Consider the following 15636-nt stretch of genomic DNA (forward strand, 5'->3'; position numbering starts at 1 on the left):
GTGGGGGTAGAGCTGCCGCCGAAGTGCCGCCAATCGGGTTTATGGTTGTTTTGTTTTTTTCTTCGCCACTTGGGGCAGCAAAATAGCTGGAGCCGGCCCTGGAGCCCACATAGATCAACTTGCTTAATGGGAAAATAATTCTTAATTGAAAAGCTCTTCCAGGCACCAATCCACTTTGCGGTAAGTTAATGCACGTGATCCCATTCCACTTCCCATGAAAGCACAGGCCTTTATCACTGGAGTTCAATGACTAAGCCGATCAGCTGTAAGCAGTGTCAGGCTACTCTCCCTTTATGTGGGCCGGTCAACAAAGGGGAACAAACACCCTTGCCCAGGTTTTCATGGGCACCAGTGATGATTCAAAGCCAAATTCCCATTGACCTGGGTAAGTACCAAGCTGCCATTCATGCATGAAAATCTCCAAAATATCCAAAAAGCAAGTGTGCGCGCACACACACTATTCTCTCTCTCGTGTGTGTGTGTGTGTGCATGCGCGCGTGTGCATGTGTGGGAAACGCACTTTAATTGCAGCCATTTTTGACTAATCCACAAGAAGTGCCCTGAATACAGACTAGGGCTCCCCACTGTATTCTTAAAGACATGGCTCATAGAAAACCGCTTTACTTCACAATACGCATGTAGTAGCTTTTGACGGTGGCAATCCACCCATTGCCACCTAGCTGTGCTAAATATTTTAGTTCCTAAAGTAAGGGGACGAAATTCACTAGAGGGGCCCAAAATGCAGCGTTTGGGTCTGGCTGTCGACTAGCCAAAGGCAGAAAGCAATATTGTTGGTCTTTAATCTCTTTTTAAATGACCGATCCAAATGGCTGCTGTTGCTTTTTGCACCAAGGTGGCCTAGTACCACCTCCTCTCTAGCATGTTATGCATCCATTTCCAGAGCCTGCGTTTTTCTCCACTCATGTTGTGCCCTCTGGAATAGCAAGATCCCATGCTGTCATCTGATGTATTGGATTTCAGTGTCCATGTAGTTATGAGCTTGTCTGGTGTGCTACAGAGAAACACTTTGTCCAGGCAAGTGAAAAAGAGAAACAAAGGGAGTTGGATTTGTTTCTCCCAGAGTGAAACAGGAATATGTCCACTGAAGTCAGAGTTATAGTAGCATAAAAGCAGTGTGGGGAGAATCAAACTCACTGTAGTCTCAGTTAAACATCTCCGCAGCGTAACAGAAGCATTTTTCTCTTCCAATTTGTTCTTCTGTGCCCATTGAAATCAACAGAAGAAAGTTCCGAGGGAACAGGCTGGGGGCATACGTCTGCAGTTTATAACTATAGGGATATTGCCTATAATGGGGAGTAGTCCATTCAATGAGCCTTTATTGGAAGGGCAAACTAGAAAAGTGTGGTCAAAGTCTAAGGAGAAACCCTGAGCTATGGGAGGTATGTGATAAGTAAGATCTGCCCAGGATAAGGCTACGTAGTGTGTTTTGGTTTGTTCCATTTGTCAGTAGTGTCCATTCGTCATCCGTTGCAGATTGCTGCGTCGTTCAATGTCTCCTTTCTCCCAGGGCTAGGAATAATTTTTCCTCGTTGCCTATTAATGAGAAGCCTTTTATGGTGCCTGATGATTTGGGGGAAATATATATTTTTTTCTTCTTTCGTTCCCTCCTTCTATTTTGCACGCTTGGCACTTGCTTTGCATGACGTGAAGTGTGTGTGCATATGGTGGTTTGGACAGCTGTGTGTGGGGATTGTACGATTAACTGCAAGTGCTGTGCTAAACATGTACATTGGGGAAGCACTATACTGCCATACCTTTCTTGCACTCAAATGGAAACTCTTGGTGCTTTGCTGTACATGTGATGATAATGCCCCAGAACAGAGAGCCCTATCCTACAGTCCTTAAGCAAATCCTCCCATTAAGGCTGAGAGCTGAAATGGAGCTAACCACAGTATAATGTGTATTTTCTAGTCCAATCTGAAACCAACTCCTTTCTCCAATCCTCTCCCCACCCCATCTTTGTTACATTCTCCCTCTCTTTCTCCTTAATCTTAATTCATGGAAGCTGTTTACAGCCCATTAAAGGATCAAATATCTTCAGAGGATGATTTGAGCTTTCATTAACATTTTTGCATCTTGCAGCTCAATTCCCTATGTAGGCAACCCTGACTTAAAGCATGATTCAGAGGGTAGCAATGACACTTGGATATTATGGAGTTTGGATCCAGAGCCCAGATATTAGTATTATGTATTTGTACGAAACAGGATGTCTATTATCCCCAGACATTCACTGGAATTCGTTTGGAACATCATCTTTGCAAGCTACATGCTTTGTATCTTTAAACATTACAGCCCAATGTGGTCAAAGCTGAGTTGCTCCTATAAATGAGATATGGCATATGAATAAATGACACAGCACTGATAATGTTTTATTGCCATCAAATCTTCATCCTGTGATGTGGGATTGTACCGCATATGGCAATGCAAACCAGTATTATCTCTTCATTTAAATCTTTAACATAGTTTCCTACTTAGCTTCTCCTGATTCCTCTTCCCAAGGTTGCCTGGCAAGAATCCCCCAAAGTGACAGCTGGAGCAGCGAAACCACTCTAGGCCTTTTCCCACAGTGGAGTCCTGCAGCGTCAACCGTTTTCCAGCCTCTAGAGAGAGGGCCCAGTGGCACAAGGTCACATTAATACCCATCTGAGTCAAGCGATAAAAATAGGCCTGAAAAATACTGCAGAATATTAATAAACCTCTGAGAGAAATGGCTCTCCAATTCCCGCACATCGCTTACAGGCTTGGGAAATAGTTGGGATGTGACTGTAACACAGGGGTGTGATGGGTTGGACCCCTTAAGGTGCCCCCTGATGTGTTGGGATATCACTGAGCTCGCCTGTTCTGCCAGCCAGGGCACCCTTTTTACCTGTCTTGCTGAGCCAGGCTATTAAGCCTCCTCCAGCACACATGCAGGCAGGGCCACACCCAGCTGCAGATTGACACAGATACTGAGATCAGTGCTGGGAAGCCTCATCTTAAGAGACTTGCCCCAGCATTCAGGTGTCCACCTGCCTTGGAGTGCAGACCCAACGGTATATTATGAAATCTGCCTCCTCCCTCAATGTGGAGGAAGGTATGCACAGCCTCTTACCCTCCCCCCCATTATGAATTGCACAAATGGGGTTATACTATAAACAAGAAATATTTTTAGACACTTAAAATTCACCTTTTGTAGTTAATAAAGAGGGCGGTGGGAGCCATGTTTCTGCAGGGCTGTGGGAGCCATTACTCGTAGGCTGTCTGGAGCGTCCATAGGAAGATTAAGCTCTTTCACAGTCCATTGTCTTTGCTAATGGGCTGGTTGGGGGTGACACCCAAAGTAGCATAGCTGAAGTACAAATACATAGTCTATATTCTTAACTTCAGATACAGAAGTGATACAGGCATACACATTGGATAATCACATTCAGTAAATCATAACCTTTCCAATGATCTCTTACATGAACCATCTTGCGTAAAGTACATCTCAGTTATGTCATATTCATATCATAAACATATTTTCATAAACAATATGGAGTGAAAGGTCACAGTGGGTTCCCTTGAGGTGCGGGGAGGGTGACCAGATAGCAAGTGTGAAAAATTGGGACAGGGATGAAGTGGGGAGGGTAATAGGTGCCTATATGAGACACAGCCCCAAATATCAGGACTGTCCCTATAAAATCAGGACATCTGGTCACCCTAAGAGGGGGTGGCATGCTAGTCCAGAGTCAACGGGAGCAACATCGACCAGAAAAGCTGCGTGGGTTTTGGATTGCTGCTGTTAATGGGCTCCCATGGCTGCAGGTGGAGCAATGGCAGCTATTTGAAAGCCACTCCCTTCCTTCCCTGTTCCCGCAGCAGCTGCCAGCCCTGTTTGTAGCTGTGGGGTCAGACGACTGATTCTCTGCTCTGATCCCGCAGCACTTGACGTAGCAGTTCGAATGCATTCATCCTAGCCCTGTGGAGCTACAGGTGCGAGTCTCCCCCTCGCTTTGAAGATCATGGACCCTCCTGGGGAGATGGCAGGAGAATCAACAAAAGGAAATAAATTAGAAAGCAGAGAAGGGGGGAAAGAACAGAAGCTGAAAAGGACAAAGGAAAGGCAGGCAAGAGAGAATGGCCATTGAAGGGAACAGGGAAGAGTAGGTTGGAGGAGGGAGTGCACCTATGTGCACAGGGGTAGGGCAATTCAAGCAAACGAGGTTGGGGACCCTTGCCGTACCCACAGAATGAAGGATTGGCTACACTGGGTGTCTTTGCTTTGGTGTAGTTGTACAGGTGCTGATCTTGCACTAGGGTTTGAAACCTAGGTAAGCCATGCTGGGAGAAGTCTCACTTTACATCAGCGGAGCACATCTACTGTAAGTGTTTCCATCAGTACAACTATGTTGGTGTAGTGACTAGGGTTACCATACATCCAGTTTTTCCCGGACATGTCCGGCTTTTTGGTAATCAAACCCCCGTCTGGGGGGAATTGCCAAAAAGCCGAACATGTCTGGGAAAATGCCGGCTGGGCACTTCCCCTCCCGCGGCTGCTCTGCTCCTCCCCTGACTCTTCGGCTCTGTTTAAGAGCTGAGCTGCCCGAGCGCTATGGGCTTCAGGCAGCCCCCTTGCCTCCGGACCCCAGCCGCCAGCCGGGCACGTCCCCTCCCGGGCTCCGGCAGCGCTGGGAAAGCACCGGCCGGGGGCACAGGGTCTGGGGGCTGCCCGGCAAACCGTGAATCCGGTAAGGGGAGCCCTTTTCACGTGGCTGGGAGTGGGAGGGAGGAGGGGCGGAGTTAGGGTGGGGTTGGGGCAGGGAAGGGGTGGAGTTGGGGCAGGGCTGGGGGTGGGAAATGGGCGGGGCCTGGGCCCCTTGGAGGGTCCTCTTTTTTTATTTGTTAAATATGGTAACCCTAGTAGTGACAACACTGCAACCCCCCCAGGGTAAAACATCCGAAGGCACCATCCTCCTTGTTCATCAAAAGCTGATGGCAGTGAACAATACGGCACCAGAGCCTTTTCTGAAGGTTACCTGCTACCTTAAATAGAGAATCCTTTTGTGGGCGTCTTGTGCCTGCAAAGCTCCCTCATGTATTTTGAGCATGAAGGTTACCTTTAGGCTCAATTTGGGCGCCTCACACTGCTCTCCCTGATTTTTGCACTCTGGACAGGTAGGAACGTCAGGACTCATCCGCTGCCTCTGTTCAGGTACAAGAGCAAAAATGTGGGCACAGGTTTGGCGAGTGTAGATTGTGTTGGCAAAAGGGAGACTGCCTGGTTGGATCTAAACACCCCTTAATGAGATTTTTTTTTTCTTTGAGTGGGGATTATTTGAATAACAATTATATTCACGAAGATTAAAAGCAATTATCTAGAGGACAGGAAGGATGCTCTTATCAAACCACTAGACTGGGACTTGGGAGCCCCGGTTTCAATTCCTGGCTATGCCACAGGCTTTCTATATGACTTAATCGCTCTGTGCCTCAGTTTCCCATCTTTAAAGTGGTCTCATGCTACCTTTGTCTTGCCTCTTTAGATTGTACACTCTTTGGGGTCAGCAACAGTGTCTGTACAGCACCTTGCAGAAAGTTATTAATAGTAAACCCCAACTATCTGAAAATGTTAAACACCCAAAGTGTAAGGAATTGTTCAGAGTGGAAGGGAGTCGGGGGGAATAATGCCAGAAGTAATGGGATGAAATTAAGGCAAGTAAAATTTAGGCTGAATCTTTGGGAGACTATTGGAAAGACCGTCCTGAGTCTCATCACTTATGATGTCTGAAAGGAGACCAGATAATGCACTGTAGGAAATTCTGGCCTCTGGGGAACAGACAAGATGGTGTATTAGGTTTCTTCTCTCTCTAATTTCTTTGATTAGCTGGTGCAGAAGATCTCCTTGAGACAACGTTTGGAGGATTGCAAATGTTTGGGTAAACATAGCTAGCAGTAGACTGATGTATGCTACTAAGCTTGCTGCATTACTGGGATTTAAAGTGTCCTTTTTCTTTGCAGGCACTGGTGTCACTACACAGTTACGCGGACAGTTTCCTGTCAAGTGCAGAATGGCTCGGAGACCGTGATCCAGAGGGTTTATCAGAGCTGCCGGTGGCCAGGACCTTGTGCCAACTTAGTGAGGTAAAAGCCGTTAACGTCTCATGTTGTATATTCAAACTGCGGACTGGGCCTTGCACTTCTGATTCAGTTAATGGGTATCTGGGCTAAGCAAAACATGTAGGATTGGGCCGTATGGGGCTGGATTCTGAGCTTAGTTAACCCAGTATAAATTGGAAGTAACTCATTGAAGTTAAAGGAGTTGCTCCTGATTTATACTGGTATAACTGAAATCAGTACCCTACCTATGTCTGTAGCTTTGCTCTGTGTGGCATTTAGCTGTGCAAGCTTCCTCATACAGTTTTATTGAGGCACCTGGCATTACTGACCTGAAATACCACTACTCTGGCTCTCCAAGAACCCCAAGTGCTGTGACCTGCGGCGGGGCTTTTTGATGTGCACCAGAGCCAATGAGGGACTAAGATAAGGCCACCAAACTCATTGTCACGTGAGACCTGTGCCAGGATTGGATTTCATCCTGGTAGGTTCCCAGAGATTATGGGCTAATGCAGGGATGATGAAAGTACTTGATGCTGGGAGCCAGATCTTGCAAGGTGCTCAGAGCTCTTAATTCCCATTGACTTCAGAGCACCTTACAAATTTGAGCTCTCATAAGGTACTCTTCATCCACAGGTCTCCGTGACCTTTACAGAGGTGTGGTGTTCAATATCCCCACTTCACAGATCAGAAACCTCAGCACAGAGGTCGTGACTTGCCTAAGGCTTCTTGACTTCCAGGACTTTGTCCTACCTGCTAGACAATTCTAGTAATCTATTGGGCTGCAGCCTTAAATTAGCCAACAAAGTGAATGGAATTATTTATCACCACTTTGTTACCAACAGCTACAGAACAGGGTTTGAGATAATCTCAAATTTAGTAATGAAATGTCTTGATGGTAATGAAGGCAGAATATAGTTCCACCCTCTTCAAAAAGCATCCATCAAATACTGAGCTTCACCGATGATAGTATTCGTTGGGAATTTTAATTTTTCACCTTGCTGTTAATGCTCTTGGTTCTCCGTTTTCATTTGGCCACTGGTCAGTCTTACTCAACTTTCATTTATGTGGTTTGGTATTTGGTCTTATTTCAACGACTGCTTTACGTGGGACATTTTATATCTTACATTCTTGTGACCAAACTTCTGCTGAGATTTTAAAATTTCCCAGACCTACCTTTTTTGGTGCTCCATTCCTCTTACGAGTGCATGTTAACCTTTAAATACAGTTTTAAAAAAACTTGCCAAATTCTTGCCCATTCTTCTTTTTAAAATGTGAATGAAGCTACACTGCTAACAAATAATCAATCATGTTATTGGATCAACATCCTATCTACATACTTGTAAAGCTACTAATTAAGTAGGTATATTCACTGAAAAGAAAAAATGGTATAAAATTGATGTTTATCTATGAAAATTCTAGCAACTATAAACCCAGAGTTTTTTTGTTTTTGTTTTTTTGATGTTCAGTTTTGTGACATTCTAACTTGGCTGGATGGTTTTCTGTCTTAAGTAATTTTTCTAATAGCCTGAAGACTATTAGCCTGAATTGTTCTGGCTGCTTATTTGAGGACAGTGAAGAATATCAATGGAATGATTGGCAAGAGAAAAGCTTAAATTAAGAATGCATAAATTTAAAAATGAGAGACAAGGTGGCTGAGGTAATACCTTTTATTGGACCAACTTCGGTTGGTGAGAGAGAGAAGGTTTTGGGCTTACACAGAGCTCTTCTTCATGTCACTAAAGACTGAAGAGACCTGAAGGTCTCTGTGTAAGCTCAAAAACTTCTCTCTCTCAGCAACAGAAGTTGGTCCAATATTACCTCACCCACCTTGTGTCTCTAATGTCCGGGGACCCACACCACTACAACACTAAATTTAAAAATGTCAGAAGCCTTGGCACTGAAATAGTTTGAGGTTACTGACACTTAAGATCTCAGTTGGGAGCTGCCTCTCTGGGATGCAACTGCCCAATAGGAATGCCAGGCATCCGATTTTCGACTGGAACGCCTGGTTGAAAAGGTTAGCACCGCTGACCAGGCCATTAAAAGTCCGGTCAGCGGTACATCAGGGCTAAGGCAGGCTCCATGCATGCCCTAGCTCCAGGAAGCAGCCGGCATGTCCCTGCAGCCCCTAGGCGCAGGGGCGATCAACGAAGCTCCGTGCGCTGCCCACACCCTGAGCACTGGCTCTGCAGCGCCCATTGTCCGGGAACTGTGGACAATAGGAGATGCAGGGGTGGCGCCTGTGGGCTCAGATAGCATGCACTGTGCAGAGCTACCGGCTGCCCCTGCGCCTAGGAGCCGGACATGCCATCTGCTTCCGGGAGCCACGTGGAGCCAGGTCAGACAGGGAGCCTGCCTTATCCGTGCTGCGCTGTGGATTGGGAGGCGCCTGAGGTAAGCGCCTCCTGGCTGGAGCCCGAACCCCCTCCTGCATCCCAACCCCCTCCCAAGGTTGGAACCCCTTCCTGCACTCAAACTTCCTCCCAGAGCCTGCACTCCCTCCCACACCCCAATCCCAGCCCTGAGCCTCCTCCTGGAGCCCACACCCCAACCCTCTGCCCCAGCCCTGAGCCTGCTCCCACACTCTGAACCCCTCTGCTTCAGCCTGGAGCCCCCTCCTGCACCCCAGAGCCTGCACCCCCAGCCCAGAGCCCCCTCCCACATCCTAACCCTTCATTTCTGGCCCCACCCTGGAGCCCACAACCCCAGCTGGAGCCCTCACCCCATTCCAGTCCCCTGTCCCAGCCCAATGAAAGTGAGTGAGGGTGGGGGGGAGAGAGAGAGTGGAGGTGGGGCCTCGGAGAGGGGGTGGGGCAAGGGCAAGGCCTCAGGGAAGGGGCAGGGCACGGGGGTGGGGTGTCAGTCTTCTGCAATTAGAAAGTTGGTAACCCTACTGCCCAATTGCTGGCCTGTGCTCCCAGGACATGGACTAGAACACAAGAAAACTCTCTGTCCAGACTGGCCTTGAGCCATGCTACCTATGGCTTTTAATTAAGGCAATTTCATGAAATTGTTATCAGGCAGAGATTCCTCCAGGTAGAAACGGACCAGAAGATATATTTTCTGACATGAACACTGAAATGCTACCCCCCATCTCTACTGCAATTTGGGGAGAACGCTAGATTCCAAACTGAATGGCTGGCATGCTTCTTAGGTCACCACGATACCCTGTGCACTAGGTCATACATCATACCCACCCAGTTTCAATCATACTGGAGGCACAAAAGACACCTAAACGAACCTGAGGCTGTCCCTGGCTCTCTGTTTCTTGAGGACCTCCAGAAGGGGGCTGACAGAAGGGACATGAGCCTACTCAGTTACTGACAATGGAAAAACAGGACTAGCACACACCTGCTCTAGGTGGCACATTGTATTCTCAGTTGAAGAGGTCACTGCAGAGAAGGAACGGTTTTGAGAACAAGTGCCATGTCGGCAAAGCCCCTGAGATTCAGAGATGGTAGCTGATTGAGAGGTATCCATTATCTCCATCTGAGGTGCCTCTATTTTTTTAATTGGTTGCATTACTTTGAGATTTTTTTTTTTTTTTTTTTTTTGGTGGAGGGTGGGATGATCTTATTTACATTTTGATTTTTCACAAGGAGGTAAAAGTAGCCCCTGGAATCAATGGATGCTGACCATTGCCATGAGACAAGAGTGCAACCTTTTGTAACCCAAGCCCAAGAAATGAAGATCAGCTTCTTACAGCTCTCCTTGGGTCACCTGTGTTACGCTGCCTGTCCCTTCAGTTGAACGGAATTCATGGATGTCTATAATAGCACCATCTTGTGACTCCCAATAGCATAATTTCCAAGGCAGTTCTTAGTGCATCTCTAAAGTGCTGGCTGAATTTGTGACCTTTTTAGCTGGACAGCCTCATCAGGCAAACAGGCTGGCCTTTGGCCAGGACGTCTCTCAGATTGGGAGTGCTCAAGTCATATGATTGGCGCATCCATCTCTGGCTATCTTGTATAAACTCAGATTTCCTCTCGAACCCGGCCCTGGTAAACTTCTGTGCATCAGTATTGAGACAACGCAGTTGGAGGGCACTCATTCATCTTCTGGTGGCTCTTGTGTTGTGGAACACCATTTAACATGGGCAGACCCAGGCCCCTGCACACTCGAGCGGCCCCCAAGCCCTTTCTTTGTGGCCTGACAGCTCAGCTTGATTTCACAAAGAGACAGATCTGAATCCCAGAGAAAGCTGCTGTGAAGAGCTGCACGTTTAAGCGTGAGCTTTGCTCGATGCGAAAGTGTCCAGACATCTGGGAGTAGAGTGCAGGCCAGTGGTTTCCAGTTGTTTTTGATGAGATCCCATTTGTCCTGGTTGGTGGTCTTTCCAGTAGCGGAGTCTCTCTCTCTCTCTCTCTCTCTCGCGCTCTCTCTCTCTCCATAAAATATCTGAAATAGTTTGATGCCCAAGGACTTAATCAGTAATGATGGCCTTTGCTTCACTGCAGGTTTAATTTGTACAGCGACTGTTTTCTTGAACAGCCCGTGTTGAGTTCCCCATCCCTGTTTGCTTTCTGTTGTTCCTGTATCTCTCTGCTGCGTTGATTCTTTCTTTCTTTCTTTCTTTCTTTCTTTCTTTCTTTCTTTCTTTCTTTCTTTCTTTCTTTCTTTCTTTCTTTCTTTCTTTCTTTCTTTCCCTCTGCTATTATTTAACACTGTAATCTGCAGGGTACATTCATCACCCTTAGTGATGCTCCTAGTGGAGCAGCACCAGTCCGCATTCCTGGCTAATGCATGGGGCTGATCACACTCTACAGGCTAGCTGTATGGAATCTCAGCAACTAGACTGGCCGCAGTGGGGACGTACTGTGTTGTGTGGGAAGTGTCATTCTTTCGGATGAGACATCAAAGAAAGATCTCTTTTGTTGTGCCTGGCAAGTGCCTAGGTCGGGGCGGGGGGAGGGGGAATAATCTTTCTGATTTAACCACTATTGTAGTGCTAAGAAGATCCTCACATCCATGGTACTGGGTGAAGAAGCCTTGTTTGTATTGGCAGCTCAGTTTGGTCTCACGATCGTTGTGTTGCCCATAGAGTGCTTCAAGAGACCTTTTCCAAGAAAGAACTTTTATAAATGAATTAATAACGAACTAAAGGGGGTTAATGTAATTAATGCAAATCATCAGGGGTTTATGGAAAATAGATCCTAACTAACTTGATTTTTTTTTAATGAGATTACAAGTTTGGTTGATAAAGGTATTGACATAAATATGTAGACTTGCCTAAGGCTTTTGACTTGGTACCACGTGACATTTTAATTTAAAAAAACTAGAATGATCTAAAATTAACATGGCGCACATTAAATGGATTAAAAACTGGCTAACTGATAGGTCTCAAAATGTAACTGTAAAACGGCTAAATGTGAACATATACATCTAGGTACAAGGAATAGAGGCCATACTTGCGCGATGGGAGACTCTGACCTGGGAAGCGGTGACTCTGAAAAAGATTTGGGGGTTGTAGCGGCTAATAAGCTGAAAATGAGCTTCCAATGTGATGCTGTGGCCAAGACAGCTAATGTGATCCTGGGATGCATAAACAGGGGAATCTCAAGTAGGAGTTAAGGGGGGGTTATTTTACCTCTGTATTTGGCACTGTCGCAACCACTGCTGGAATACTGTGTTCAGTTCTGGTGCCCACAATTCAAAAAGGATGTTGTTAAATTGGAGAGGGGGTCAGAGAAGAGCCAGGAGAATGATTATAAGGCATGTTTTCTAATCCTTTAGCGATAGACTCAAAAGCTCAATTTATTTAGCTTAAAAAAGAGAAGGTTAAGGGGCGACTTAATTACAGCTTATATGTACCTATATAGGGAATACATATTTAATAATGGACTCTTCAGTGTAGCAGAGAAAGGTCTAACACAATGCAATGGCTAGAAGTTGAAGCTAGACAAATTCAGACTGGAAATAAGACATATATTTTTACACTGAGAATCATTAACCATTGGAACAGCTTTCCAAGGGTCATGGTGGACTCCTCATCACTGACCATTTTAAATCAGGATTGGATGTTTTTCTAACATCCTGCTCTAGGAGTTATTGTGGGGAAGGTCTATGCCCTGTGTTATAAAGGACATCAGACTAGATTATCAGAATGGCCCCTTTTGGTCTGAAAATCTGTGAATCTGACAATACCGGACTCAGTCATTCACACCCCTGCTGACTGACATCTCCTCCTTGGTCTTTCGGCTTCTTCCCAGTGATCCCTGGCTTCAGCCTTGTGCAGTACACCTTAACAGTAGAGACACCTCTGTCTATGCCCTGTCTGAGACCATGAGGATGGAATGAGGCTTCAGAAACTCTGTATCCTTTAGTACCATTCTCTGGAGGTTGAGGGATTCTTGTCTCTCTTGGGATGCTCTGTGCAAAATTATCCAATACAGCAGGAGTCTTCTTAAACAGAGAAAACAGTAAAGAAACTGTTTGCATATCACACTACTGTGAATACTAGGCAGAGCCCAATGAGGTAGGCTCCCCTTGGTTTAGTTACAGAGGAAAAACAAAGGCAATCTAGAAATAAATCCCCTCTCTGTTTCCTGGTCAGTCTGACTGCTTCTCTCCCTGCTGCGTAGAGAAGTCTCTCTATCCCTCCTCTGACCTGCTTATCCAATTCTAGTTGTCAGAGCTCGTTACCCTATCAGTGAGAAGTTATATCATTTCCATGGGAGTATTTGATCAAGAATACCATCTGGGGCAAAGCCCACAGTCTTTGTGCCGCATACAAAGACTATTGTCTTCCCCTTACCCCTGGGAGGTTTCCCCACCTTCTGGTCTCAGGCATCTAGCACTTCAGAAGCCATTTTTACCTCCACCTCCCTAGACGCATGTTGCCAGTCAAGGTGACTTGACTCCCGATTTGTATGTACATTGGTTTTGGCTGTAGGAGTTAGATGGTGCCCTCGTGCTGAATTGTATCCAGTTTCTGTCTCAGTGGCCATAGAGGTAGCATGGATTTATCCATTTTCCATTGCCATGAATAATACATTGGTGTAAAAGGAGTGTAACAGCAGCCCAAGTAGTGATGGGGACCCATCTCTAGTTATAAGGAGGAAGCATGGGTAGATTTGATTGGAGTGATGATAGGGGAATGGAGAAAACCATTAAGCAGATAGCAGCACAGCTCTGGCTTTTTTTCTATTTCTCACAGCTGTGTCTTGATACAACCATTTCATCTTCTTGTTTACAAGTAATGAGCCAAATCTGGCCAAGCTTTCATTCCCTCGATGTCCACGATGGGGAGGTTCACTAGCAGAAGCAACTCCTGCCAAAGAAGAAGGCGTCTCTCAATTCTTCAGTGACAGCTGAGGGGGGCATTTCATTAGTGATCCTGCTTCCAAACAGATGTCAGTGTGGCCAGACGGAGGTTTAATCCGTTTCCTGTCACCCGTTCAGATGCTACGTTTCTTTTCCTTCTTGCACAAGTTTTGGACCAGTGCCCAGCATTTGACAGGGAAGTATCTGTACGATCCCCAGTATAGCAGCTCGGGGCGTGTTGCCTCTTGCTATCTACTCGCTTGCTCCTGGGAAGCTGGCAGCTGTGTTTCTTTTGCGTGAGCGTTGTCATCTTGGCTCGGATGGGATGAGCTACTCTGTTCCCACCTCTACCCTAGACTCTCTATTTAGCTTGGAGGCCTGCATTGCTTTGGTGCTGTCTTTGCTGTTGGCTTTTCTCTCAGCAGAGCTCTCTGCTATAAACTTTCTCCATCTGAGCCATGCCATTTGCATTTATGCGTGTCACTGCGGGTGCCTAGATGTTGTGACACCAAAGGGCAGATGGGCCTGGTGGGCGCACCTGATGTGCATATCCATTAATATCCCATGCATCTCTCTTGAGAAGTGAATAAAGTTGCCTTATTGGGTTGCGTCAGTAAACGATTCCCTGGGGTCCAGCCATCCCGCTGGGTCTCACGATAGCTGGGGTTATATAAAGGCGCGAGGGGGCCTGCCCCCCACCCCCCGTCCGCGCCCGCAGCTGCCGCCATGGATACGAGCCGCGTGCAGCCCATCAAACTGGCCCGGGTCACCAAGGTGCTGGGCCGGATGGGCTCGCAGGGCCAGTGCACCCAGGTTCGTGTTGAATTCATGGACGACACCAGTAGATCCATCATCCGGAACATAAAGGGGCCTGTCCGTGAGGGGGATGTCCTGACGTTGCTGGAATCTGAGCGTGAAGCAAGGCGATTACGCTGCTCTGCATGCTGCAGCTCGATGGCAAGCCTGATGCGACTACCATTTCTGATTTCCTGTAATGAAGAGGCGACATTTCATACCTACTCCGCTTGACTTAGTGAAGAGGAATGTTGTGTTTCAGAGACTAAAATAAAGGATTTTTTTCCAGTTAAAAAAAAAAAAAAAATCCCATCAGCTGTGCACAACTCCCATCGAAGCCGGTGGCACCTGATGTTTGGCCCTCCCCCGTGTGATGCGTGTGTTAGGGCTGCACTAGGTTGATTGCTTCAGAGCAGTCAGTGCCCTAACTAGGAGAGGCTCTCTCCAAAGGCTGATAGAGAAGGATGGTCTCGTGGTTAAGGCACTGATGGAGACTTAGGAGATCCTGGCTCTGGCACTGACTTCCTGTGTGACCCTGGGCAAATGGCTTTAACCTCAGTTACTCCATGGTAAAATGGAGTAATACTTCCTGGGTCTTGTTTATGTTGTAAGTAAGAGACTGTCCCAAACCACTATATGCATGTACAGTGCCTAGTGCAGCAGGTCCTGATCTCGGTTGGGGCCTCCTTGGGTATATCTACACTGCACTGTAAGCCCTGGTGCTGATTCCAGTTTTAGCCCAAGCCCCTTCCATCCACACAGAAAATAGGTTTGACTTGGGCCAAGTCCCCCCTGGATTTGGGCCTGCTAAGGGGGAGATTCTGAACCGGGTCAGAACCCAGGCATTTTGCAGTATGGATACAGCTCAACTCTGGGTCGCCAGACTCGGGTCTGGAGTGTCGGCCAACGCTATCCTACAGTCCCTTGGGGCTGTTTCCCAACCTTTCAATTCCAGAACTTGCCACTCACTTCCCAGGATCTGCAAGCAACCAGTGGTGCTAGAACAATGCTTATAGAGGGGAGGGGAGCTGAAGGCGGAAATCATGTACTTGGCCTGTGTAGCGGGGTAAACACCGGCTCCAGCCCTGAAGGGGTTGGAAAAGCCCTGCAGAGGGCTGGGGCTGTGTAAAGGGGCAAAACCCTGGCTGATTGGGGAAGTGGCTGCAGCTGGGGCCACGCCCCAAACTGAGCCACTCAGCCTTATAAGAAGGCCAGGATAGCCAAAGCAGAGGAGTCTTCCTCTGACAGGAGAGAGAGACAGGCCTGGCTGCAGGGAACTCACCTGGGACCTAGAGTGAGGCAGGGCTGGGGAAAGGCCTTGGGGGCTGGGAAGCCCTAGGCCAGCAACTCCCCAGGCTGCAGGGCCTGGTCCTAGGCCCATATAGATAATTGGGGTTGCAGAGGGGCAACCTGAGGGTGGGTAAAGGCAGCCAGTCCAAACCCTTTGTTGCCTGTGATGATTGGCTGATAGACTGCAGTCTGCCC

At 47.2% G+C, this 15636-nt stretch overlaps 2 protein-coding genes across 4 annotated transcripts in view; both read left to right on the forward strand.

Moving 5' to 3' along the window:
* Positions 1-15636, forward strand: part of COL26A1 (collagen type XXVI alpha 1 chain) — a 230196-nt gene that overhangs the window by 28571 nt on the left and 185989 nt on the right. For all 3 annotated transcript variants that reach the window (XM_008166173.4, XM_008166174.4, XM_024103472.3), the window contains exon 2: positions 5995-6117. In XM_008166173.4, coding sequence (XP_008164395.1) covers positions 5995-6117 — 123 coding nt within the window. The remainder of the gene's footprint in view (positions 1-5994; positions 6118-15636) is intronic.
* On the forward strand, positions 14042-14458 carry LOC135976556 (small ribosomal subunit protein eS28-like). Its single transcript, XM_065572948.1, has one exon. It carries the CDS (start codon positions 14083-14085, stop codon positions 14383-14385), a length of 303 nt encoding a protein of 100 aa, XP_065429020.1. The 5' UTR covers positions 14042-14082; the 3' UTR covers positions 14386-14458.

Source organism: Chrysemys picta, chromosome 19, assembly GCF_011386835.1.
Source record: "Chrysemys picta bellii isolate R12L10 chromosome 19, ASM1138683v2, whole genome shotgun sequence".
NCBI lineage: Eukaryota > Metazoa > Chordata > Testudines > Emydidae > Chrysemys > Chrysemys picta.

Excerpts from the sequence above, each read along its gene's own strand:
- LOC135976556 (XM_065572948.1), top strand. The coding sequence starts at position 14,083 with ATGGATACGAGCCGCGTGCAGCCCATCAAACTGGCCCGGGTCACCAAG.